The following is a 27,159-nucleotide window of genomic DNA, read 5'->3' as shown; positions in this document are numbered from 1 at the left end:
TTCAGGCATAATAATGATAACTTCTAAGTTATTATTATTCATCTCTTCACCGACAACAACTAAAACAAAACACAGAACTGCAGCCTACTAGAAACAACAGAATATGCAAGTCCCAAAAAAAAAATGGAGTAATCGATGTTCTGAATAAAAGACCAGATAGCTTGGATCATTAAGATATAAATAACATTTGCAGGAAAGAAAAATAACACACCCATTCAGTATAGACAGAACAGAACTACAAATCCCCATTTTTTTTTTTTGAACTGGTCTATTAAAAGAAAGTCGAATGTAGCCATAACCATAAAGGGTCTTGACTACTTTAGATTTCAGTGGGCACACGCCTGATCATATATCATGCAAGGTCCAGCACGATCCAATAGAATGGACAGAGGATTAAAAGAATTGGGATTTCCAAAAATCAGTATATGAAAAAAAAAAACCTTTACGATAATCAGTAACCACACAGAACCAAGGTTTTGCACAGCTTCAGTCCACTCATAGGGATTGTATTGCAAACCATTACCTCTTTGGAACAAATACCCGATAAAATCACGATAGACCCTACAAAATCGTTGCCAATCCTACCGTCGAAAATTCCAAAATCCCCAAATCGAAGATTTGGGATTTTCGGCAAACCAAATCCCAATTTTTTTTTTTGATTTGGGATTCACGACAAATCCAACACATACTAGTAACTTAATACATATGCGAAAAGCATAGTAAAAACCTACCTCGGCAATGCGAAATCCCCAACTTTGTGCGATTGTTTCTCCCTAGCCGCTGTGAAGCCAAGCCCTCCTCACGCCGACTCCACGAACACGAACGAGAGAGATGGAAAAACCGAAGTAACCTCGCTGCCGTGCTCGTGTGAGTCGTGCGTTCTCCACCGGCTGGTGTAAGAAAGAAAGGAAATTGGGAGGGAGAGGAAAAGAGAAACGGAAGGGAGTTGAGGGAGACCGAGAGAGAGAGAGAGTTCGGCTAAATGGGAGAGGAAGGAGGCGAGATATGGAAGGGTGCCACGAAGATCGGAAGGGGATCTGCTACCCTCCCCTTCACACGGCGGCTGCGCATCCCCCTTCCTCAGCTTCCTTACTTCCACGCTGTGTTAGGGTTCAAAAACGAACCCTAACACTCGTTTTTATCGGGTAGGGCTTTTGCTTTGTTTTTTTTTATTTTATTTTACTTGGTTTTAACGTGTTGTCGGGTGCCTGTTTGGTTCGGCTGAACCCGAACCCGAACCCGCCACAGCTGGGTCCAAGTCTTGGGCATATCCGGATCCATCTGAGGATCCAGACCCACATCTAAATATTTAACTTATTAAATGTTGAGTATAACACGAATTAAAAATGTTGTGGATCCAATTACATTATTATAAATATCTACTAACTTACTATGAATCCGGGGTCCATTGTGCTTGATACACTCTTTAAATAAATTTGGATCCAAGGATCCAGATTAATATTTGAAGTTCTGATATCGAAGATCCAAATGCAATATTGTGGATCTGAACCTCGCCTTAAGCTATACCAATTCCCACTAAAGTGTTGTGGAAATTGTCTCATAAAAAAATCCGATTTATTTCCAGGATCCAAATAGGTTATTTAAGATCCAATTACGAATAAATAATTTAAAACCATAAAATATTCGTGTATTACCTTAATGACTTAAAATCTACATTTATTTATCTGATAAAAATCATGGGTATTACACGAAAGGGGGGCAGGCGCCCACCGATAGGCCCCCGACGGCCCACCATCAGCCCATGACAGGCTTGGATCCGGGTCGGATCTGGATCTGACCCGAGTCCGTAATTTTTTTTACTAGGTTTCACATCCTACCGTCCTTAAAATAATTTCGTCCTAAAAAATTTATTAAATTCATTGCTCAAAGTACAAGTCAGGGTATTTTTTCCTTATATCAGAATCAGGCTCCCAAGTACATTCCTCTATCCCATGGTGCTTCCAACGCACCTTTACAAGAGATATCGTCTTTGATCTAAGTACTTGATCTCGACGATCAACGTTCTCGACAGGTCTTTCCTCGAAAGTCATAATTGATGATGTGTGAGTCTTTTTGTAGCTTAAGAGAGTAACAGGTAGTTTTAGGTATTTCATGTGTTTTGAGAGTTATGTAGTGAGGAATTTATGTAATTTTTTATTTGTGTTCTTTATTAATAAAGATATTCATTTATATTCAATGTGTTTCACCTTTGTTGTTATGGTCTTGTTCAAATGCATTATGTAACACTTAGAGCTCTTTTGGAGTGCATCAGGATCTGTGCTATTTCATGACATTGTCAACCCGCGACACAATAAGCACATGCACATGCAAACTAGAATATGAACTGTACACCACAGTTTGAACACCCAGTGGATTGTGAATCGATTTATTCATTGTTGACTTTGACCTATGCCGATATTGCTAACTTCTATTTTTATATATAGAAAGAGTATATATATATATATATATTACACAATGGAAAAAAATTGCACACTATGCAGCAATATCTGACACCAGAAACTCAATGTGCAAGTAACAATTAAGTAATATTTAATGATGTATCTAATATTTAAGTATAGATATGAATTATAGAGAGAAAATTCATCATATTTATGAGTTGCCAAACTAGTATAATGAGCATCATAATCAACTAATTACTACAATGCATAAAATATTCAATTCAATAGCTATTTGTCGTAAAGAGAACTAGAGAACATAGTTGTGAACTAGTCAAAGTAATAAAGTAATAAAATTTCAATGTAAAAGAATATCACAAATATGAAACAGAAAATAATGCAATTAGAATAGCAAGAATGCTATATATTGATGAAAACTAAAACAAGAAAAAGTTATGTACAAATAAAAGGAATAGAACTTTATTTCTATCATCACATTTCCTGTATATGACATCAATCACGTGTAATAGATATGTGCAGACTGGGTCAACAAACTGTGTTCACCCAATAGACGGTTGACAACAGTTAAACCCACAGGATCTTCAAACTATGTTATGCACGCATTACAGCTGACATAACCTACGAAGCACATTTTTATATTTTTTCCATATGAAGAATCCTCCGAAAACTAAAATGCTGTAATGCCGTCTGTAGGAATGAAATATTGTCCAGATCAAATCGCTTAAGCACAGGAACCTACAAAATGCAGCCACATTCTCTAACATAGTGGATGGAACACATCCCAGATAAAAGATAGCAGTTGATCTTGCAAAAATCAATGAAAGGTCCAGAAAGGATAAGAGTACAAGCAAACATACACTCCATCAAGATGTTCTTTGTATATCTGGTCAAAACCACGGCAAATCTCCATAATCATATATAACTTTCCCTGTACAAAGTACAATATTTTCAGTATCAATGATTCGAAATATAATTTAATATACAACTTGCAGAGTAAAACCATCAAATATTGTAAAAAGAAATGTCCGAGAATAACAAACAGGAAAAGCATCATACAGCAAAAACCACATGTTTCACATGATTATTACAAGTTCATTACGCAGACAAACCATCTAGAACAGCTAGTAAAGGCATGCCTATATTTCTATGTGTGGATCTTCTTGGAAGAAGAGAAGTTGGTCTAGTTGTTCATAATTAGTGCCTAAACCACTTCAACTCGGTTCATATAAGGAATCTCACTATCAGGATTTTATTAGAAAGGGATATTTAGGGCAAATTTAAAGGTTAATTTCTTAAAGAATTATTTAAAAAAATGAACAGGAAAAAAATATCAAAACAGAAAGTGGCAGATTAATTGGATTTTCGCCTTACCTTTTGTAACATGGGTACCTATACCCGAAGTACCCAAGTACTCGGGTATAGGTAAACAGGGGTTTGGACTTGACTCGACCCAATTTGTATATTTTATCATCTGGTCAACATTTAGTCAACACTCGGGAACAAAAATCATCCAATGTTATCTATATTTTTTTTACTATCATTGTAAGTTAATCATACAACTTTGATATATTTTAGACTTCTAGTTCAACTTCATAGTCTACAACTCTATGGTACCTGGAAACTCCATTTTGCCCTCTGTACCTGTGTTGGCATGCGTCGATACCTGGACATGCCATTTTACCCTCCGTACATACAAGTTTGTATTCAATTTATAATTTATAATTATATTTTCAGTTTATAACTTTATATTTTTAGTATACAATATATATTTTAGATATAGCATATATATTTAGATTATATACAGTTTATTTTAAATTTATATATATATAGCCTTGTCCCCGTATCCACATTTTTTGGAATTGTCGTGTCGTGCCCTTTGAAACCGTACCCAGGTGACATAGCTACAACTTCATATGTAAAGTAACATATAGTTTTGCATTTTCCTTTGTACCCACACACATTCGCACAAATACACACACGCATACACACATAGTAGGGCATAGGTGTGAACTACGTGTAAACAGATATTTTCAGGATTTTGTATTCTTCTGAAATCTGACCATGCGGACGTGATCTACAAGTTTTATTTTATAGGAATCAACTTTTGGGTCTTCCATTTCTGGCATATGAGTAGGTTTTTATAGGGTTCCAAAATCAATGGCCCAAGATTTTCACAAATATTTAAGGCTCCAAAAAATCATATCTTTTCATCGAAGAAACACAGTACAAGTGTTGATTATTAGGAAATGGGCCATGCTGAATACATCTGTGGATCAGATTTGAAAATAACACACCATAAGTGCCTTTTCAATCCTATATACACACACACACACACACACACACCCATATCCATCCTTTTAGAAATTCTTGTGTCATACCCTGTGCCAACAACCGCATATATGTGACATAGGTACCTTCACCATTAAAAGTTTTAGGTCAACATTATAATAACTTCATATAACATGACAGTATTAGGATAACATCATGATAATTTAAATTATTGAGCATTTTAAAACAATTGAGATGCTTTTTATATTTTCCATTTTTTAACTATGTTATGATATTTTTCAGAAATATTAGAGCATTATGACAGATGTGTGTTCCAATAACCAATTATAGATGACCTCCAAAAAATTAAAACAACAAATCAACACTATCAAAGAAATACAGTAGTAAGATACCAGTTGGTGAAATTATAGTATTGAATTTTTTGTGAACATGTTAAATGACTAACATCACATTCAAAGCATATTCAATGCAGCAAATTTCATCTATTTGGTTCAATGAAGGCTTAGTCTCGAACCAAAAGAAATTTCTGAGCATGTACAACCCTAGTAAAAGGTATTATATTAGAGCAAGAGTTTGAATCTGAATCGGTTACTATCTGATTAGATCTTCTAAGCCATGTTCAAAACAACAAAAAACTGTTTACATTGCTATCCTTATTCCAAAAAGATGACATGGTGAGAATAAGCTCTTATTTATCACCCTCAATTCTTAGGAATTTTATGATAATGTAATAAAACAGATGCGTAGTGTTTTTGAGTAACTGCCTGTAAGCATAACCTATGGTGCATTTTGCAAGTTGAAAATTTTGTTGCACTTATGTCCAGTGGGACTCAAAGCAGCAACTCTTCCATCTTGAAAAAAAAGGACTTGGACCAAAAGAAGAAATCTAGCCTATCTGGAACAAGCAAAAGCAATAACTTTCCATAGAATAAGCTCTCTTTAGCCACCAGAGAGAATCAATACTTTGTCGAAAATGCAAGAAATCATCAGCATGATGCCTACATTCTTCAAAGGGAAAGGACTGATGCTGAGATGCAAAGTCCTCAGACACTCAAATCTTAAATAGTCCATCCATAAAGAACTCGTTGACTCTTCACCAGAAAGGGTAATGAACATTTGAAGCTTTGTTCGATTTCCATGTGCATGGTGATTAGACATAAGTATGCAGACGCACACAAACATATCCAGCATAATTTCCGATAATAAAAACAGACAGCTGAAAATTTATGAAATGTTTCCCATGCTACAGTTTAAAAATAAGAGAAAGGGCATAAGTGAACTAAAAATCGACAGATCAAAAATAAGGAAATAAAAGATTTTAAAAAAAAAATCTTACACCAGCATCTGCAGCAACGGGCTTTCCTAGACGAGCCAGTTCTGCTTCAAGTTCAACAATGCTCTTGTTAATTAGAGATTGAATACCAGGGATGCGTGACTTGATTACAGTTTCTAAGTGCTGCAAAATCATCAAAATTAATAGTTAAATTTATATCATTTTTTAGAGCCACAAAAAGATATCCTTCATGAAATCAATTTTAAATAGTAAAGTCCTAAGAAGTAACTGATACCTTTGAAAGCATCTTTGCCAAATGCTCAGAACCCATTCTATGAGCTAAATGCTTGTATTCTGGAGTATTTGCAAAGTATTCACGCTCCCTACGCCGAGCAGCAATCATGTCAACATTTTTGTTAATGTCAGCTTGAGACCGATTAACCACACCAATCCATGGAAACTGCAGCCTATATGATTTTCCTTCCAATATCTAGAAAATAACACAAAAATGGTGTGAACCATGAAAATGAATCTTTTCTTCGAAACTTCTTCCAAAGTGAACTACAGGACAAAATAAGAAAAATCAAATAATGCCCTTTTTGTTTCCTTTATACAAAAATTTTGAAGATATAAAACTTGGAAATCATATGTTATGGCATTCCCTGCATGGTAGAAGCATTTCATCAGAAAATCATTCAAGTGATTGCATTACGTGTATGGAGCCTTAAATGGCCAATGAGAGAATTCTTAACAACCCAAGGGAGGCAGATTCTTTGGTAAGTTTTCTATCTTTTTAAGGATTTACCACACAACTTTTAAGAATATTCCACACATCCCACATATGATAATCTTTTCTGTTACGACAACAAATAGAACAACCACAGTCGGATACCTCAGCATCAGAATTTTCTTGGCAAGGAAAAATCTTCTGACAAATTGAAATATTCTGTTTGTTTGTTTTTTTTTTTGTTTTTTTTTTTTTTTTTTGGGGGGGGGGGGGGGGGGGGCGGAATCTTGGAACATTGATTAGCAAGAAAAAAATTGTATAAACTAAAAATAGATATGAATAGACATAAAAACAATAAAAAATGTGATATAATCATTGATAAAGGCAATATTTGAAATTTACCACATTTTATTGAATTTTTAATGCCTTGTGAAATGTGAATTTATCACAATAAATTATTTAAAATATTAACAATATTTGTTGCATAATATAGTACATAACATTTTTTCTCAAAAAATATCAAATATCTCGCACTCATAAGATCCTCCCTGCTGAAGCCTGGAGGGCAAGTCGTTGCTAAAGTCAATATTCTTATGAGTGTGGTTCCATTAATATTGCCTATAATTATAAATGTTTTTTTTTAAAGTAGAATGTTATTCAGCAAGTGACATGAAGTCGCAGGTAGCAATTATAAGTGCTACCTTGAAAAGGATAAAAAAGTATTATCAGCATAAGCTTTGTATTTCTGTGATGCTAGCAAACTGTCAACATTAAAAGATATATTTAGACGAACTTCTTGATGCAGCATTCAGCAAAACACCAAATTGACATACCATGAATAGAAAGCAAAAAAGAAGTTATAACAGATTTACTGAGGGATACCTTAAAAAATTAAAAAAGTTTATAACAGTAAGGAGCATCAAATCAAGCAACCTTTCTGTTTTTCTTAACAAAAGATTTACTGAAAAAGCCATATCAGGATCATTTCATACAACATTGGCTGTTGTTTTAGAAATTAACAAACACTCACATCAACTGCATCAGTACCCTTGTCCATAAGATCAATTTTTGTCAGTACCCCTAACGTTCTTTCCCCTGAAATTATTAAGAAAAGAAGTGAAAACTAAGAAACATGAGCATCATAAATTAAACTTGTCCTACTGAGATAAACAATAATTGAATGCAATCCATGTTAAACGATAAGAGAGAACCATATTTATTAACATGTAAACATATCCACTGTGAGAAGACAACAGATTTTATTGTCTTGATGAGATTCAAATATGCTCCAAACTGGCACAAGAGCATGCCTAGTGGGAGCATGTGTATGGCAATATTTACTAGAATCTAGAGACCTAGGTTAGTAGATTCCCATTATCCTCTGAGCTAGATTTTACATCTCAAAGACTCTTACTACACACACACACACACACACGTACAACCTGATGCTCAGTCTTTCTTATTTCTTAACAAGGTTTTCAACTATCTAATGAGAATGTATCCCAATTCATAATTCTTGTTCTCCACAGCATACTGTTTAAGGGAATTTGCATGGCATAGAAAAAGCCGTATTCTGCAGATTTTGGCCCCCAACCTCTTTTCATTATTAAGAGTAGCAATATGGTTACCCAAATAATGGTTTCATAAGGCATATAAGTTTGGACCATACTATGTACTAAAAATAATGTGGTTGACAATGTATGCTACATGGCAAAAGCAATACACGCAAGCATGAACACGTACATATGCATATAAGAGAAAAAGCAACCAAATGTGTAAAGTAAATTAACCAGATGCCATAGTTTTCCTCAAGAAAATGTAACAAACTGAATATTAATCATGCAAAATATATAAAGCATGCACACATGCAACATGATTTTAAATAAAGAAAATAAAAGATGTAGTCATCATGAATGTGGCAATTTAGACGAAGGAATTATGGCAGTTTTGAGTTCAAGATCCAACAAAGATTATCATATGATTAGGAGATGAATTCAGTGCACCAATATGGCATACCTGAAGATTTTGTGCTATCGGTCACATGTTGGAGCCCCTTTAGTAATAATTTAAGTTCGAATTGAGTTTATATTTTCTCTTCCAGCTTGTGATTATTTTATGATATTTGTGTTTAAGCTTCTTTAGAACATGTTTAGAGATGTTTAGAACTTTATTTGGATCGAGTGCACACACCTATGTCACCTACAAAATACATTCTGAATATAATATATTATATACTGAAAATATAATATATAATATAATATAGGACATGCAAAATGGTGTGTCCGGTACCCATACCCATGTTGACACGGGTTCGCCACCTAAAGTGGTGTCCCGGTAACATAGGCACACACACAAGAAATCGTGGTGGTTCTGAACCACATTACACACAGTGGTACACACTCTTGTTTGTGTGGATCTAGGTGTACATAAAACATGCTAGCAATGCTAATAATCAAAAGGTCTGCCTGTCTTAGACAATGGTTGCACCTTTCGAGTTAAATTTTGTGCCCTTAATGCTTCCATTTTTTTTTCTGCTAGGCCAAGGGAAACCCCCCCCCCAATCATTGGCTGTCATCTGGTTGGTAAAACCCTCGAGGTCCCCCATGCCCACTGGGGAGTACACCCAGCTTCAACCTTGCTTCAAGGGAATTCCAACTTGTGACGTCCCATCAACTTGGTGACATTCACAAGTCGACCCTACCAGATGAGTGGAGCCCTTGTGGGCTAATGCTTTCAAGTGTTGTAGCATGACAAAGGCATGGATTTGGGACATCATGAAACTGCATTATATGAAAATTGTTCTAATCTTAAGCATTTAAAGGATGAAATTCATGCATAAAATCAAGCAAATTTGTGGCCCAGTAAAAGGCACTCAGGTACTGGATGCCCTTGATTCACAAAGGTGTAAGCTAGTTATTAGGGCATCATGGGCATATTACACCTCTTTTCCATCAAGCACTTCCTATTTCACCCATTATCTTTTAGATTTTTTGTCATCCTCTAGAGCAATTGATTTAGATATCCATAGCAATGTTATGCCACTTACACTGTTTTCCAAAGTTTCATGGCTCAAATTCAAACTTAATGGACAACGTTTGATTTAGGCATTCTTTTTTGCTTGTTTTTAAGAAAAGGCATTTGTAACTTATTCATCTAATCGAACATTATGCGGAATCGAAGAATTACACTATGACAGCTAAAAACATAATGTTAAAAATGCAGGAACTTACCTTTTGGATCAACTTCTCGTGATATCTTTATGGCATCAGACGTGGCAAGATCTTGGTTTGCTGGAGAGATTGCCAATATTATACAATTTGGCTGAAACAAAGATTAAAATTGAACTATTATGCATCAATATTCAGGATAGAAAGCAGAATTCCAACTTTGTAACTCTATTAAAGTTTGCAGAAATTAATAATGAGTGCCCTTAAAAAGAAATTTTAGAAAAAAAGTAGTAGCAGTAGCAGTAGCAGTAATATATAATGCAGTCTTTGCAGATAATAAAAAAAATATCCATCAAGAAGAGGAACTGAATGTGAGAAAAGAGAACGTTTTCCTGTTGCTTAGAGTCAAAGGTTAATAATGCATCCTTTCCATACAGGAAACAGCTAATACAATAAGCTTTATCCAACATGATTTTGATGATAAAAGGTCAGCCCATCTTATGCATGTTAACCGTAGCCCTGGTTAAAAGTTACATAAAAAACAAAGCAACATTATTAAGAAAGCATTATGATGAGTTCCACTAATCACTTGACTATGACATCCTAGACAGCTACCACAAGATATTCTAGAATTTTTGACATGGCGCTCACCTTGAGATTGTTCTTCTTTTTTACAGAGAAGACCAGGGAAAATATTATTAAAGATGAACAGAGCATATAAAAGAGAACAGAGCAGTGAACAATCATTAGAACCTGGCCCTAGGGAGGAACGGATTCTACAAAAGGGCCTCAATAGGGCAACAAGAGGGCATGCCTTAAACACAAATAGGTAAAGAAAAGGAAGGGGTGTGTAGTGTTGGGGAGAGAGAGAGTTGTCTTTCTCAAGGTTTTAAAACCCGTGACTCGGAACTCGACTCGTTCTTTATTGACTCGTGACTCGGCGGGTCAACTCGGTGACTCGGACCGGGTTTTGTTAACTTTTGATTTTAAAAGAAAAACAATATATAATTTGTCTGAAACCATGTTTTTGAGTAAACATAGTCTCCAAATGTTTGTAAGAATATAAAAACAACTGCAAAGAGCTATAGAGGTTTGCTTGAATAATTGAATTTGATATCTATACAAGCACTTTGACTAATTCATGACTTGAATTAGAGGATTTGGTCACCATGAGTTCAATCTGCTACTACCTAAGGTTCCTAAAATGGCCAATCATATATGCTAGCTTGTTTTAAAAGTTTTAATTCCCTCTCTAACAAATCCATAAATGTAAAACAGGGATATATGTGCATATTGAAAGTTTACAGAATGCCCAATATCAACATAAATAAGCAATTTTCTCTCATGTATAAAACTATGCAGGAAATATATTAATGGCACAACTATAAAAAGACTACTAATATTTGAATATGTACAATGCTTGTTCACATAACAAATGGATGATGAAACCTAAATGTGACTTCCCATAGGCACAGTTGACCTGCCATATATAGTGAGAATCATTTCTTTAAAATATTTTGCTAGAATAAGTTGATAACAGAGAGCGAACAGTAGTTCGAACAACATGGTGATTTTATTCTATGGATTTAAATGCTTTTTTATCTTTAAATGCTTTTTATTTTCTTTTTTATACAAAATCTGGGGGTAACCCTTGTTAAAATATATGTACTTATATATTTCGAAACTGTAATTTGAAACTCAAAAAACAAATTTCAAACATCCCAAAACTCGCCCGAGTCAGGCCGAGTCAGGCCGAGTCAAGCCGAGTCAGGCCGAGTCAAGGCCGAGTTTTGGCAAACCGAGTTTGCCTTGCCGGGTTGACTCGTTGGAGGGGCGAGTCGAGCCGAGTCAGCCGAGTCAACAAGTTGACTCGGCGAGTTTTAAAACACTGGTCTTTCTTGGTCGGCTACACAGGGAAGCATGAGGTGGATGGGGGGTCGACGACAAGGGAGGGAGAAAAGGCGTTCCCTCCGAGTTGATGACGGGCATGAAAGAGAGAATGGAGAAATATGTTGGGTAAGAGAATAGGAACCAATAACAAAGCCTAAAGAAATCTCTAAATAAACTTCACTAAAAAATACTTAAGCTAGGTACATCTGTTTATAGATTTACAAGAAGGAAAAATGGTAAAAATACACACGGCTCTCACCCTAGATAGGACTCTTGGGGGGTGTCCCACCAGAGTCACAGCCTGGGTAGGACTCTAGGCTGGACGGGTTTCTCTAGGAGTCCTGAGATAAAGAAAAACTCCTTCTACCCAGTTTCAGCTAGGCGAGACTCCATCTAAGCAGGTCCTGGCTGGGGTGGATCGGGTTAGTTAGAACCAAAGCAGGAAAGGGTCCCTAACAACATGTTAGGGGCACCTATGTCGAATGCATATGGATCATAATCACTGATATCACTGGATATTTCAAGGCCAGACAATATTTTACTAAGATTTTAAAAACATCATTTTGTATATATTTTAAGTATTTTATTTTGTTTCTTTTACATTTTTTAAACTTTTCTAATTGTTTCTTTATAATTTTAAAAGAATAATACTATAAAACCCAGAGTTACTAGAAGCACCATCGGACATGGAGAACCGTGTTTCGGAAGCACGAAATGTAACACTTCTGAAGCATGCTGGGAAGCGCCAAAAAAATTGGAAAGCGCGGTTCCCATTTAGGGGAAGCTCATTTCCCCTTCTTTTTTCATTTTTTTGTGTTTTCATTTTTTTTTCTTTCTTTTTTCTCTTTTTCGCTTTCCCCTCGCTTCCCCCTTCACTTCCTACGTCTCTTTTGGTTCACTTCCTATGTCTCTTCCAAGACAATTCCTAGTTCGCTTCTAAGTTGTCCCGCACTTTCCGCTTCCTAAAATTTTAGAAGTACCTTGCTTCCCGCTTTCGCTTCCCCAACTGGCAACTCTGATAAAACCTGTTATATTTTATCTTTTTATTATTATTTATATCTTTCAATTTTCAAATTCTAATATTTTACCAAGAAAAATAACTTTTGAAAAAACTTTCGAGAAATTGCCAAGAACGAATTAGTGACCATGATACACACAGATATATAGATAGAGAGAGAGAGAGGCACTATGATAAGGAATCACCTTCTCGATATACGAGCGAACCATATTTTCAATGTCTGCCACAATGCTATCAGGTTGGCCCTCTTAAAAAACAGGAGTTAATGGTCAGTTTTGTAGGCAAGGAGAAAGAAGCATATAATAGAAAGTAGAAACAAAAGTTTGAATACCATATGAACCATCTAAGGAGGAAAGAAAAAACTTACCAACAGCAACCTTTGTAAGCCCAGGAAGATCGATCAATGTCAAGTTAACAACTGCCAATCCAATAACAGAATGAAAAATAGAAGATAAAAGCATGAAAACTGAAGGAAGCTTAACACAAAATATAGACCAAACACGACAAAAATAGCCTGCATTCCATCAAAGCCACATAAGGGCATGTTTGATTGTGCAAACAGCGGTGTCCGCCGTCCGTGTATAGCATGGGGCCTAAGCGCCCACACAGATGTGCGGGACACAAAGTCCCGCACGTCCCTTTGGGATGCTTTTTGAAGTCTGGGGGAGTTCTGCCCTCCCCCCTGGAACTGGGGAAGACAAGACACCCGTGGACACCTTTGGAAAAAAAACAAAAAAAAGTGTCGCCGGACAGCCTTGGATATGGACATGGTGTCTTTGTCCATGGCAGTCCGCAAATCAAACGCCCCCTAAGGTATCATAACCTAGAAAATCATTAAGATTAGCAGTACAGTGAATCTTCTTCAGTACAGTGACGACAATAACATTTAAAAGTCCATGAATAAGTCAGTGCTTTCAAATATAACAAATAATAGAGATCTTTAAAAAGTTACAGTAATAGCTCCTTTATGACATATAACAAAATAATAGGTTCATAACAGATCATTAACTTAGGAAGTTGCATGCTTATTATGTCTTGACCAGTTGGTAACAAACTAACACAAGCACAACTTCAATTTTACCAGAGATCAATTCAAAATTGAAGATATTAGTTGTTGCATAATAAAGCATATGCAAAAGATGTTTATTAAGAAGAGACATTGACATCCTTATAGGATTGACTAGCCTAAGTATGTCTTTTGACTTTTCTAATTGTACATAATGAGGATGTAGGAGAGCATTATGGTCATTCTTTGTAATTCACTAACCTAATTCTTAAAAGAGAGAAATTCACCAAAAGCCCCACACACTTCCCTTTGATTCTTATTCTACTTCTGTAACGCCCCAAAATTTCAAACTTTCAAACCTTTCAGAAAACAGGAAAGAGACTAGAAGAAAATCTCTTTCCTTTAAGAGTTTGTTTATGAAATCAACGGAAGATAATTCTTTTGTTGAATTTAGAAAGGCAAGCTACCAACTTTGGGCACGTTAGCTAAAAGAACTAAAACTCATAATCCATGTTACTTGCAAAACACTTGGAAAAGCTACTTTCATTAAAAGGAGTACCCAAATAGTACAAAATTCGGATATCCAAAGGAAAATCCGTAACAAAACCCAAAAACATCCAGGACGCGAGCTAAGAGCAGGAAAAAAAAATCTTGAAGTCATCATGTCATCGCGCCATCGCCCATGGTGTACCTAATCATCACCTTACCCATAGAATGGGTTAGTTTCGCGAAAAACTAGTAGGTGCACAAGTGAAACTACAGGAAACTGAATTAAAAGCATTTAATTCAGCATGCTAAGCAGTTTAAAGCAGATCAACAGTTAAATAGGTAAGCAGTTCAAAGCAAATAAGCAGTGCAACTGTCAAACGAAGCATGACGATTCATTTGATCGTAAGTTGTGAACTACCACGCAACAAGCAAGTCTCATGACCCATCAACTAATGTGAACAGACTTTATGTTTCGATATTACTGGTCTGCGGGTACGCGCAGACAAGTCGTAGAAACAACTGACACTAGTTCGGGCGTCTGTTATTCTATGTATTTTCAATAACCTGAATAGCTAGTTGAATCTGCTTCTAAAGGGACGGCTTTAGCTGAGAGAGGATTCCCCAAAGAGAAGTACTTGGCAACGGATGCATCCAACTTTCTGCAGAAGTCCATGGGATCTACCACCTATAATAATGGCTGGTAGTCACTTCCCCTAACTCCAATGACAGGGGAGGCCGGATCTTTTCCTGTGGGGTGGTTGTTAACAGCCTGTCCATTGAAGTTTTGTACTGATTCATCATCTCCCTTAACAGAAACACAAGGGCGAATGAGTGTGTCAGGGGTAAATTAACTGACAACTCATTTTATATACTCTGATCTTTTGATCTAATGAGCATCTTACCTGTGAAGGCGATCCCATTTTTATGTGTTTACAACATTGTGCATTTAGCATTGTTCTAGGTCGCACGACTGTCTCATTCGATCATCGCAGTACTAGCGTGTAGTAAACGACTACAAGTACTCTAGGATGAAAGGAGTATAGTCCCTCAATAAGAGCCTCAACAAAAGTGTTTCACAAAGATGTAATGTTTCTCAAACTTTACTTTTGACATTCTTTATCTTTTGAAACAGACAACAGCTTGTGCCAACATTTGACATGCGATTTTCTAGAATCTCATCCGCTATCGGGGTATCTACATGTCTCGCATGACTCGATACTAGCATCGATAAACGGGATACGGGTTTCTCAACAAAACCCCCGTTAAGAAGTTCGCTCATGTAACGCCCCAAAATCCAGAACTTGTAACTTTTAGAATAGTTTAGAAAGCTTTGAGAATCATACGATTATCAGAGTTTAAATAGTACTTCAGCGAAAAATGATATTTTTAAAACCACAAGTCAATGGACCTTGAGCGCCTTACAGAGTAAACTTTTCTTTGTTGAATTTCGCACAACTATTGAAATCAAATGGTTTCAAAATGCATTTTCAATAATTGAGAATTTGTTCATGAGATTTTACAACTCATTATGTTTGTTAAACCCAAAAAGAAGTTTACTAAAACAGTTTTAGTAACTCAAGGTTTAATTAAAAGAGAATTTTTGAAATACACTTCATACCAATTTTACCAACATGTCCTCAGGAGCGAAACGTCAGGGAAAGAGCTCTATCTTGATCTCATCACGCCATCGTGCCATCGCAGACTGTAATACATATTCATTACCTGCCCATAAAATGGGTCAGTTTCACTAAAAACTGGTAGGTGCACATACAAGACAATATAGAACATAGTTAAGCAGAATAATTTAATATGTCAAGTAGACAGGCAATTATATAGCAATTTAATTTCAACATATTCATGGAACAACTAGCATAAGCACAATACGAAGATTACTACAAGCATTTCACTAGCACCAGTAGGCTAACTATTATAAGCAAAGAACTGCATAAGCAATTTACCTAGCAAAATACAATGTTACATCAACCACACACACAATTCCATAAGTATTGAACTTGTTATACACTATAACTTTTATATGGGCATAACTCAACAAATTGTGTGATCAGATTTAAATTATGTTTCGATATTAACTGGCCAAGTGGGTACGCACAAAGCACGACTCTAGAAACAGTCTAAACTGATCCAAGAGTTTATTATGTTGTGTATTTTATGATAACTCGGATAGCTGACTGAGTCCGCACCCAAGGGGACGGTCGGTGACCAAGAGAGAAATCCCCAAAGCAGCATAAACAATGGATGCATCCCGAACATGGAGAGTGGTATGGTAGTCCCCTTCCCCTAACTCTGATGACTGGGGAACTCGAGTCTTTTGCTCGTAACTGTCATTAATGGCTTGTCCATCGAAGTTTTTTTACCTTCCCATCCTCTCTCCAGACAGAAGTCAGCGGTTCGAATGAGTACATCAGGGTAGTTAACTGAAGACCCATTCTACATACTCTGGTCTTTCGACCGAACTCGAGTATCTTGCCGGTGAAGGCAGAATCATCACCTATTTAGATGATCTTAGCATTTTGTTATTTGCACTCGTCGAGGTTGCCACAACCTACTCATCCAATCATCGCAACGTAAGAATACGTACTTGTCAAAAAGTACGGTCATACTTGTCAAAAGTACGACTACGATGAAAGGGAAATGGTTCCACAAAAGAAACCCCAACAGATATTATCTACAACAGAATTAATACAACACAGTTTGGCAAGATAAGTCTTGAAATCATTTCAACAATATTTTGCATATTTCATGATGCAAGGTCATCTCGGATCTCTCGTCCGATCAACAAAGTACTTAACATGTTGTGCATGTCTAAAAGTACGCTATACTGAACAAGGGAGGTGCGTGGACTTCTCAAAAGGAACACCCAACACACAACTTCATAACGATCCAAAGAATATAGGAGTGCTCATTTGGCACGATTCATCCTTAAAAACCATAATGCCACATTAAATCATTCACGCAAGGCACAACACTATCAATCTTGCATCCAAAATTTATCTTAGTATCGACATGTGGCACTAGATTGATAAATGAAGAATGGGTCCTTCAACAGAACCCCACTCATTCATAGGCTCATGCCCCTGATCGGGGTTATTCGAATTGGGTCGCAACTCGAATCGGGGTTATAAAACATTTCTCCCAAGTGTGGACTTAGGAGGGCCCAAATGTGACTTCGCAATCCTGCGAGACTTAAAACTTAACTTTGCAAAAGCTGTGCAAATTGAAGAGCACTGGGTTGGCAGAAAGAAACTCGCTTTTAAAGAACTGCAATGCACAAGCATAACTTCTAGTGTTTTGAAAACAAGCGATAACAGGATAGGCACAAGACTACATTTATGTAAGTACATATTTACCATAAATGTGAGCATATGCAGGTTATAACATGACAACAAGCAACTCTCGACTTGTGATGCCGCACATCGAGCGAAAAGCACATAAGTAACACATGATGTACCATAACCATACCTTGACCACTTAGATAGGCAAACACATAAGGTCATAAGTAATACATGAGACACGAAGTCGTACCTCACTCAAAGGAAACGTGCAGGCAAAAATATATGCAAGCAAACAAGGGCATAGGTATTGCACGAAGTACGAAACCACACATCAAACTCTAAGCAACTATGCAAAATAATGATCGAAGAATGAAACTGTACCTCCACCCATGAGCATGCAAACAAGAAAATACGCAATGCATAAGCAATATAACTCTAAGCATGTCTAGCATGGGCATCTTAATTATTTCAACTTAAATAGGTTCATTTATTGCCTTTTGTGCGACTTTACCCTACCTCAGAATGTTATGAGGTTGTGTCGCTGCGAGCGTTTGAGAGTATAGGCGATGCGGGGGCTCGGGTCGCAGGGTACGAGTGGAATCTGTCGCGGAATCTGCAGGAAACCCAATGTTAGTATGAAAGTGACCAAAGAAGGGGCAGGAAGTAGGAGGCCAGGCTCGACCCTCAGGCCATGCATATCCTTGATCTTCAAGGAGGCTACGAGGAGTGGTGGGCTCGGCTGTCAGGCCGAGCCCGACACTAGGTTGTAGGGTACCCAATTCAGGGAGGGAGGCAGAAGAGGGAGACAGAGAGGGGCATGGCATCACCCCTGCCGACCAAGCCAAAGGCGACTGGGGCCTTGCCCCTATCTGCCGATGAAAGACACAAAGGGCAGGGGTGAAGCCCCTGCCGAGAAGGTAAAGGTGGCAGGGGCTTGGCCCCTTCGGTCTGTCGAAAAGAGGCGCCAGGGCCATCGTCATGTCGGCCTGTCAGAGAAAACGAAGGTAGCAAGGGCTCGGCCCCTGCCGAGCCATCGAAAGAAGGGTCCAGGTGACAGGGGTTCGGCCCCTGCCAACCTGTCGGAGGGCGAGTGAAAAAGAAATCGGCAGGGGCACAGACCAAGGGAAAGCATGGTGTTGGGGTCGCAGCCGCCCGCAAGGAGCCGATGGCATCGGGGGTTGCGAGGTTGGGACGCCGGCGAAAGGGGCTCCGGCGGTTCGCAGAGGCGTCAGTGCGAGGAGAAGGAGGCTCGAGAGGGAGGCATGCCCCCTCTGCCCTTCTGCGATGCTTTTAAAGAGCTCGTGGGGGGGGCGAAATTTAGCGAAACACTCAAGGGTTTCCCTTATCTGCCGAGGGGGTGGAGCGGCGCACAGGGGAGGGTTTTGTTTTAAAACCCTCACCCTGCGTCGGGTTTTAAAACCCCAATGAGGGCGGGCCTGGGTCGGGTCCCGACCCGACCCGGGTCCGATAAAAAATTTTTTTTTAACGTGGGTTTTACAGCTCAAGCCCCCAATTCGGGGTTACCCGAGATATGTCGAATAGACGAACAGAACCAGCCAATCACATCTTTCCAAAATACTTCGATTTGGGCAGTCATTGATGCTTTTGCGCAGCTTCCTAAATTCTCAAGTCTACGTTGCAGAACCGCTCACTCGAAAAGCCAAGATCCCTGCTAGAGATCTCTCTCCTTAGACGAGGATGTATCGTTAAGCTCTCGACTCAACTCTTGTCACAAAAGAGAGAGTGGTAAATGCCGCTTGCATCCTCCACGAGGATGCCTTTATAGCACATGCAATGAGCGAAAACCTGAGTGTCATCTGCAATGGCAAGGCAGTAACGAAACATTTGCAAAAGCAAGAGCCTGGGCACAAAGCGCGGCGACAAAAGAAAGATTGAAAGCAGGAATGCGTAAACGAAGCCTAGGCGTAAAGCGCGGCGACAAACGAAAGACATGACAGAAAGTAAAGGACAAGGATCGCAAAACCGCGTCTTTGAGTTAATTGTGTACTCGTATAAATATGTATATGTATATATATTTATTTAATTGTCCTTTTTAGTTAATTGAACTCAATTCAATTGTCCAAGTCCTCCGTACAATCTTCCCCTATCTTGGGGAGTTGCGAGCTTGCTGGCGTCTGCGGGTGTATGCGATTGACGGCTCGAGCCGCGGAGCGCGAGCGGGATCTGTCGTACGAGCTGCAAAAGCGGCGATCTTAGCAAGCTAATACCAAAAATAGAAGGTCAGGGGCACTATCGTTGTCTTGACGTGAAGGAAGCAGAGACAGGGGCATCATGCCCTTGCGCACCTGCTATAAGCGCAAGCAGGGGCAGGGGCTGCGAGCCCCTGCTGACCTGTTGTCGGCAAACCCGTCAACAACGAAGGGGAGGCAGGGGACTTCGCCCCTGTCTGTCGAGCATGCAAGGAGGCAGGGACTTGTCCCCTACCTGACGAGTATGCGAACAGGCAGAGGGCGAAGCCCCTGCCTGATGTCGGGGAAGAGGAAGGGGGCTCTGCCCCTGCCAGCCGAAAAGCAAAGAGGCAGGGGCTAGGCCCTTGCCCGTTAGCCACAAAGGGGGAGGCAAGAGGCTTTGCCCCTGCCTGCCGAATACGCAAAGAGGCAGGGGCCTGACCCCTGCCTGACGAACACGCGAACAGGCAGGGGGTGAAGCCCCTGCCTGATGCTAGAGAAGAGGGAGTAGAGAGGGGGCTCAACCCCTCCCCTGAACAACGGGGGTGCAGGGAGGGGCTTGACCCCTCCCTTGCCAGAAAAAGGGGAGCAGGGAGGAGCTTGACCCCCTCTCCTGCCGTCAAAGGGAGCAGGGAGGGGCTTGACCCCTCCCCTGCCGTAACAGGGAGCAAGGAGGGGCTCGACCCCTCCCCTATTGTAAAAGGGAGCAGGGAGGAGGTTGGGCCCCTCCCCTGCTAAAGATGGTGCAAGGAGGAGGTTTGACCCCTCCCTTGGCCGTAGGGAGCACAGGGAGGGCTCAGCCCCTCCCCTGCCGGAAGGAGACACAGGGAGGGGGCTCGACCCCTCCCCTGCCTACAGAGGGCATCAGGAGGGGGCTCGGCCCCTCGCAAAACACATAACAGGGAGGGGGCTCTGCCCCTCCCCTACGATTTAAGGCAGCAAGGAGGGGTCTTTGCCCCTCCCTTGCGATTGAGGGAGGTAGGGAGGTGGCTCAGCCCCTCCCTGCGCAAACGGAGAGTGAGGGAAAGAGAGACGGAAAGAAAAAGAGAAGGACGAGGGGAGCGTACCTGGGGGTTGTCGAAGGGAGGGTCACCGACGTGCGAGCGTCGTCGATGGCGTAGTAGTCAGGAGGTCATCGACGAGATGACGAGAGAGAGAAAGAGTCAGGGGTGAGAGAGAGTGCAGAGAGAACCGAGAGAGCGAGAACGGGAGAGCAAAGGAGAAGGAGGTTTCGAGAAACCTCCCCCCTTTGCCTCGCTGTCTTTAAAAGGCGTGAGGGCGGCGGTGCCTCCATTGGGTTCGGTCGGGTCCGGATCCGACCCGAATCCAAGTTATTATTTTTTTTCAGGTTTTACATCTTCTGCCTCTCCTCTTTGTGGCACGTTCTTCCTTTAATCCTTTCCTACAAGTGCTCTTGGATAATGGACAGATGCAACAATAATTGTTTTAAAGAAATTTGTACATAGCACACATACTTTTACGTCTATTTTGAGACATATGGCAAATTACATTTAGAATGACTTTTGAAAAATATTTCACCGTTTATCTGCTTTTATTGCATTTCTTTTTTTTATTACTGGCGTTCTCCTATCTGAAGCATAGCTGTGGTCTAGGCAAAAGAAAGATGTGGACCCAAACCACAGCTAACCCATTTGACTAAATAAGTCCTTAAAATGACAAAAAAATTCAAACTAAGTTAAGGCCAAAATTCTTTTTTGACATTTATTGAATGGTCTGTGTTGATCACTAGCATTAGTCCACAGGGTCAACCCTATTCTAACAAGATAAATAAGATTAACCTCCGTCATGTCTGACGAAAAGTCCTTCAAGAGGACAAGCAGAAGATCCGTTTCTACCTATTTACAACATTTAGAGCCTTTGCTAGGACATTCTTTAAACTTTCGGCAAGCCTGTGAGTAGCTTAGGCATGATCTCACTTGGATTTCTTGACAGATGAACCATGGACATGCAGCTACAGTACATGAGCTGACTGCAAGCATATGTCCAGCCACCCGTTCACTTCACATGTGCGCTAACCAGCACAGAATCACCAAGATCATGTAAAGGAAGAATTTTGAAGAAAAGGAAACTCCAAACAAACACCTAATTAATCACAATTAGACAAGAAATTCAATTTGATGTACTCCAGAGAAAGTACTTAACTAGAATGTTTTCTTACAAATACATAGGGCTCCTAAATGAGCCGAACAAGCCCATCTTGGCCTGTTCAAGTTGGCCAATTTTGGCTGAACCGATCTCAAGCTCAGGCTCAAGCTTGTGGCAAGCAAAGCCAACCACAAGCTCCAGCCTGAGATCGTGATAAGCCAATCTCGATCTAGCGCTTTATATATATATATATATATATATATATATATATATATATATATATATATATATAGAGAGAGAGAGAGAGAGAAAAAGACCCAACCACCTCTTTCTAAGCTGCATACCTCAACCTGTCAACCAACTGTGCTACACTATCATATGTAACATAAAGGGTGTAAGAGACTACATGAGCATAGAAACCATCACAAGTAGCTTGTGGCTTGGATATCCAAGCCTGTTCTATGAACCCAAATGAGCTGCTAATGAGCCAAGACTAAGCCAAACCAGAGCTTCTCATCTTGTTTCTAACCCAAATCATAGACCATGTCAACTTAGTGCACATTAAGGTGTCAAAAGTGTGATAATGACACATACAAATTTCAAAAATAAGCATCTTAGTTTGTGTACATGTAAACAAACAGACTAGATGTCCTTTCTTCTTTCTCAAACTGGTTTTCTATTTATTTCACCAATTTACAAAATTACCTTGCACTTCAAACTGTATGCATAGCTAAAAACCCCTGGAGCTTTAGAATATTTTGGGAAAAGAGAGAATATCCCATAACAAATATAACCAGTTCTACGGGTAGTGTAAATTCTGCCCCTTCCCTAACTTGAAGGTTTAAGCTATGGGAATGTGCAACTCTTTGCCCATGACCTCAGAAAATATCCCCTAAAATACTTGTATAGATGTGGTGCAAATGTCAACCAGTACAGTAAGGATCTGACCCCTTTAACATTACAGTCCATATTTGCCAAAGTTTTCAATATCACAAATAATATTAGTGGAAATCCACCAAGAAGATTGAAAGAAAACAGACTTTCTCTCTCACCATTAGGAGAATAAATGCTAAGATGAATAGGGACAGGGGAGATCTGTTTAGAGCGTCCTGTTTCTCGATCAGTTTCATCTGAAATCTCCTTCCTTACAGCAGCTGGAATAATGAAAAAAAATCAAATGAAGTGAAAAACATACAAAGAAACAAGAAACTGAAATATTTAAACCAAGCTGATAAACTTAAACAAAAAAATCAAACATTGAAAAAGCCAATCAAGTCAATGCTTATGCATAGTATCCTCATGAGGATAAAATAGGATACAATTGCAAACATATAGACATCAATAAAATAAAAATATGACACCCCTCCATGTCATCCCTTCTCACAAAGGAAAATAAACCCAGCAGTGATAGCAATGCATTATATAGAGAGTCCTCATACATGAACTGGAATTTTCACATGCTTCCGTGCAATATATTTTTTGAGGGACTAAAAAGAATTTTTAAGGGAAGCATCCATGCAATATCATTTATACTTACATGTTATATGTATGTAGACATATACACATACATACATATATGTGCATGTATGAGAAAGATAGGTTTAGCATGTTATGGAAGTAACTATGTCTCAAGTTGCATACATCATGCAAAAGAGGTCTGTTCTATCCTTTTCTCTCAAACAACTGTGACAGAGTGGACATTTTGAAGAATCAAAAAGAGATCCCAAAATCGCAGTCAAAATCAAAAGCTAGAAGAATATCATAAAAGCTAACAGATTCATCCACTATAAGAACATAGAAAGTACCAAAATCTGTGAACTTCTTCCTTGGAAGGTGAAGAAACTCTGCGTATTCCCTTCCATCTTCAATCTTATGAAGTTGTAACACAAGGGGTCGCCTAGTGACAATCCCTGCAAAATGTAAGCAAGCATAAGTAATATATGTTATCAGAATACTGATCTAGGGTATCCATACATGAAATTCTTGATCAGCTATTTAAAAATAGCACAAATTCACATGTATTAAAGCATCAATATTTGATGAATCACCTGATCCACGTGGTAAGAAATCCTTTCCAACAATGCTCTCCAACACTGACGACTTACCAGAACTCTGTAAAACATTTTGAATTTGAATATACAGAGATTCAAACAGCACTAACAATGAAAATGCATTGAAAATAATTATTTTTATAAACAGTAGAAAGCATCTTTAAGCAGCAAAAGAATAGATTGCATTTCCAGCTAAAATCAATTAAGGATTATAAATAGAAAAGGCAAAACAAGTAGAAGTAATGCAAAATAGAAAAATATTAGTTTCACAACTTAGATGCATATGAACAAGCAAACAACAATAGCTAATATGGAAATTTTACTGGCAGATTTAATGGCATTAGGCTCCATTACAGTTACCAACAAGCCAACTTCAATAACACATTGTCTTTAATGCTTCCTATAATTGTCAAATATAATGACCTTATGACACTTTGTCTCATAAGCCTCTGTAAATCTTGGAATTCCTTATTAAGTAGCAAGAAAAATATCAAGGATGCTCAACTGTTCCAACATTAGATAAAGCTACATAAGGGGATGTTCCCTCAAGGGAAAAGTTTCGCTACTCTATGCCTGAGGAGGAGAGACAAAGCTTGGATGAGAACTGGACAGCAGCATTAGCTTGGCCTGTTTGTATGCCTATAAAAATATGTGCAAGCATGAAACTTCATGACCAACTAAAGTAACAGTTTCTACTCTAATAGAAATCCACCCTTCAGTTCAAGTACAGATTTTCAAAGGGGCCAATGGAGACAACCATCAATTTCTTTATTATGAAATAAAAAACGAAAAAAAAAAGCAGTTCAGTATATGTACAAAGAAACTGTGAAGATCAAGGGAAATGATATGTCAAGCATCACTGCAGTTCAGTAGCATCTCAACAATGACCTTGTAGATCTAACAAAATAACTGATAAGACTCGTGTAGGGAAGCTGGGAATAAGCTCCGGCAGGATTAGCATCCCAGATGCACAGAAACATGCACCATGCATATATGCACAAAAGCTCTGAAAGCAGGTCAATTTTATGGGCCCAATTAATTGAGCGGATATTGGCTAACAGCTTGAAGAAGTATCTAAACCGGCAAATTTTGAGAACAATATCTACTAAAATTATAAACAAAAGTTATCAGAAGTGGCAAACATATAAAATAAATTTCATTCAAAATATCACACAATAACTAACAAAGTTCAACAGAATTTGAACACATATGAAACAGAAAAAAACGAAAAAAAGTAGAAATATGATTAGAAACAGAAAAATATAAGCTTCATTATTTGGAACAAGAATAAACGCATCATAAACTGGGAAATTTTAGTTATTAATTGGCAGAGATCTATAAGGAACTGAAATGAATTGTGCAAATCAATGAAAATTGGTCACACACCAATTGAGAGAACACGATATCACGAAAAGTCAAAGGTGAATTGAAATTTCATGACAAGAAAACTACCGAGTGCAAGATAATGAATCAACAAAAATACATGACATAAAAACTCGAAGCAAAAAAATAAAAAACAAGTGCACAAGATCTTAATAATGTAGGCAATGGTTGCCTTGGAATCCAAGCAAATTAGACGGAATGGAGAAGAATCGGCAATTAAAAACACAACTTTGAGAAATAAATTGTTTTTTCAAATAGAAATTTGCAAAGAAAGGCGATAAGATTGCAAAAATCAGCTGAAAGATCACATAGCAGATACAAAACCATAAGACTTTGTCATTCACGTAATGAATAAAAAAATACAAAAAAAAATCTCTTTCTCGTCAGCTCGACCAGAAGAGTTCCGGGAACCAGAACTCATCAAAGATCTCCAAGAGAAACAAGAAAAAAATGCGAAACCGATGGAAATATCGAAAAGAGATTGCGCATCAAACAACGTCAAAAAAAGATCACGCGATTTATCGGCAAAAGATCCACGAGAAATCATCGAATACGAAGAAAATCGAAGGGCGATCCAAGAGGCAAGGAAAAGAAGGAAGAGATCAGACCTGGCCTCCGACGACGGCGATGGCGGGCAACGAGTCCCAGAGGGTTGGTAAGGCGCTTTCCTCACCGTGGTCGCCTAGGGCCGTGCAAGCCCTCTGTAGCTTGTTCACTAGGGAGATCAAACTCTCCATCTCGCACCTTTTCTATGTGTCTCTCCCTCCCTCCCTCTGAGAGAAGATCAAAGATCAGATCTCTCTCGCTCGCTCGCTCACTCGCTCTCGCGGATTCAGGTTAGTTGAGCAAATGGCGTTTAGATTCAGATGGGAAAATATTTATAGCAACGCAAATCCGACGGAGAGAGATCGGATACGGAAGGGACCGGCGGAAGAGAGAGACCGATATCCTCCTCTCTCTCTCTCCTCCTTTCTCCCTTTCTCTCTCCACACGTAAAGAAGAGAGAGACGCGATTCAAACACTCGGTCAATGACTAAAGTAGCCCTACAGTGTACACCTCGCTACCGACACACTAACGCGACTCGGTTCGTTTTCGACGGTTCGGGTTTGGTTTGAACGTTGGATATCGAACCAACGACTCCCGCTCAATTGGATTTGGTGAATCCCTATTAATTAAACAGGCGGGTTCCGTTTTAGGATTGTTGCGCAATCCAACTTGAATTTGAATCCGTATCCGACTAACATCGAGTATGGATTCATATAAAAGTCCGAGAATCCATACATGGGTCTGAATGTTGAATCTTGGCATAGATTAGTATGGTCAAATGACTCTCACATGAAATCCAATGCCTTAGTGTGCTATTGAGATTTGTACCACCAAGATCATGAGGCTCATTACACATTTGATTCTCAGCATATTTGAGAATCCAATGAAACAGTGAGGCGAGATAACGGTTACTCAGAAGAAGTTAAATTTTTCAGTCCCTAGCCCCTGCTTTTGCAAATCAATTGATGAGGTGGATGCAAGCCGTCAATCAACTTCACAATCATCTTCTCTTTTCCTCGAGTCCTCTATGTACACACCCCGATCTTAAATCTAACAGTGATATTTGCGAGTGTACGAGTTTTGCAATGAAGTCAGCCTTTATGAATCATTTGTAATCAAGGCCTAATATGAATCATATCTAGGTCTGGATCCAACTGGGCTATGATAGCTTATCAGGTCAAGGCTGCGGTCTGCAAGTGCGGTTCAAGTGCAATGTTATTGCACACATTTAGTGCTGCTTCACCTTATCACCCTTTATCTTTGGATAATACAGTCTGTCATATGTGAGGCTCAAGCAATGATTTAGGGTATTTT

The 27,159-nt window shown here is 38.9% G+C and overlaps 1 protein-coding gene across 1 annotated transcript in view; it reads right to left on the bottom strand.

The window, feature by feature from the left end:
* LOC149843443 (dynamin-related protein 5A) overlaps window positions 1-26,308 on the bottom strand; it is a 47,521-nt gene extending 21,213 nt beyond the window's left edge. Inside the window, exons 1-11 of the mRNA XM_089999798.1 lie at window positions 25,907-26,308; window positions 23,913-23,976; window positions 23,670-23,774; window positions 22,917-23,018; window positions 13,149-13,199; window positions 12,967-13,028; window positions 9,937-10,027; window positions 7,737-7,801; window positions 6,275-6,469; window positions 6,043-6,162; window positions 3,275-3,345 (exon numbers count right to left, since the gene is read on the bottom strand). Coding sequence (XP_089855924.1) covers window positions 3,275-3,345; window positions 6,043-6,162; window positions 6,275-6,469; window positions 7,737-7,801; window positions 9,937-10,027; window positions 12,967-13,028; window positions 13,149-13,199; window positions 22,917-23,018; window positions 23,670-23,774; window positions 23,913-23,976; window positions 25,907-26,035 — 1,055 coding nt within the window. The 5' untranslated portion in view covers window positions 26,036-26,308. The remainder of the gene's footprint in view (window positions 1-3,274; window positions 3,346-6,042; window positions 6,163-6,274; window positions 6,470-7,736; window positions 7,802-9,936; window positions 10,028-12,966; window positions 13,029-13,148; window positions 13,200-22,916; window positions 23,019-23,669; window positions 23,775-23,912; window positions 23,977-25,906) is intronic.
* Window positions 26,309-27,159: the final 851 nt, after the last annotated feature.

Source organism: Nuphar pumila, chromosome 3 (genome assembly GCF_984573655.1).
Source record: "Nuphar pumila chromosome 3, dmNupPumi1.hap1.1, whole genome shotgun sequence".
NCBI classification, from domain to species: Eukaryota; Viridiplantae; Streptophyta; class Magnoliopsida; order Nymphaeales; family Nymphaeaceae; genus Nuphar; species Nuphar pumila.
This window is presented reverse-complemented; position numbering and strand designations above follow the sequence as displayed.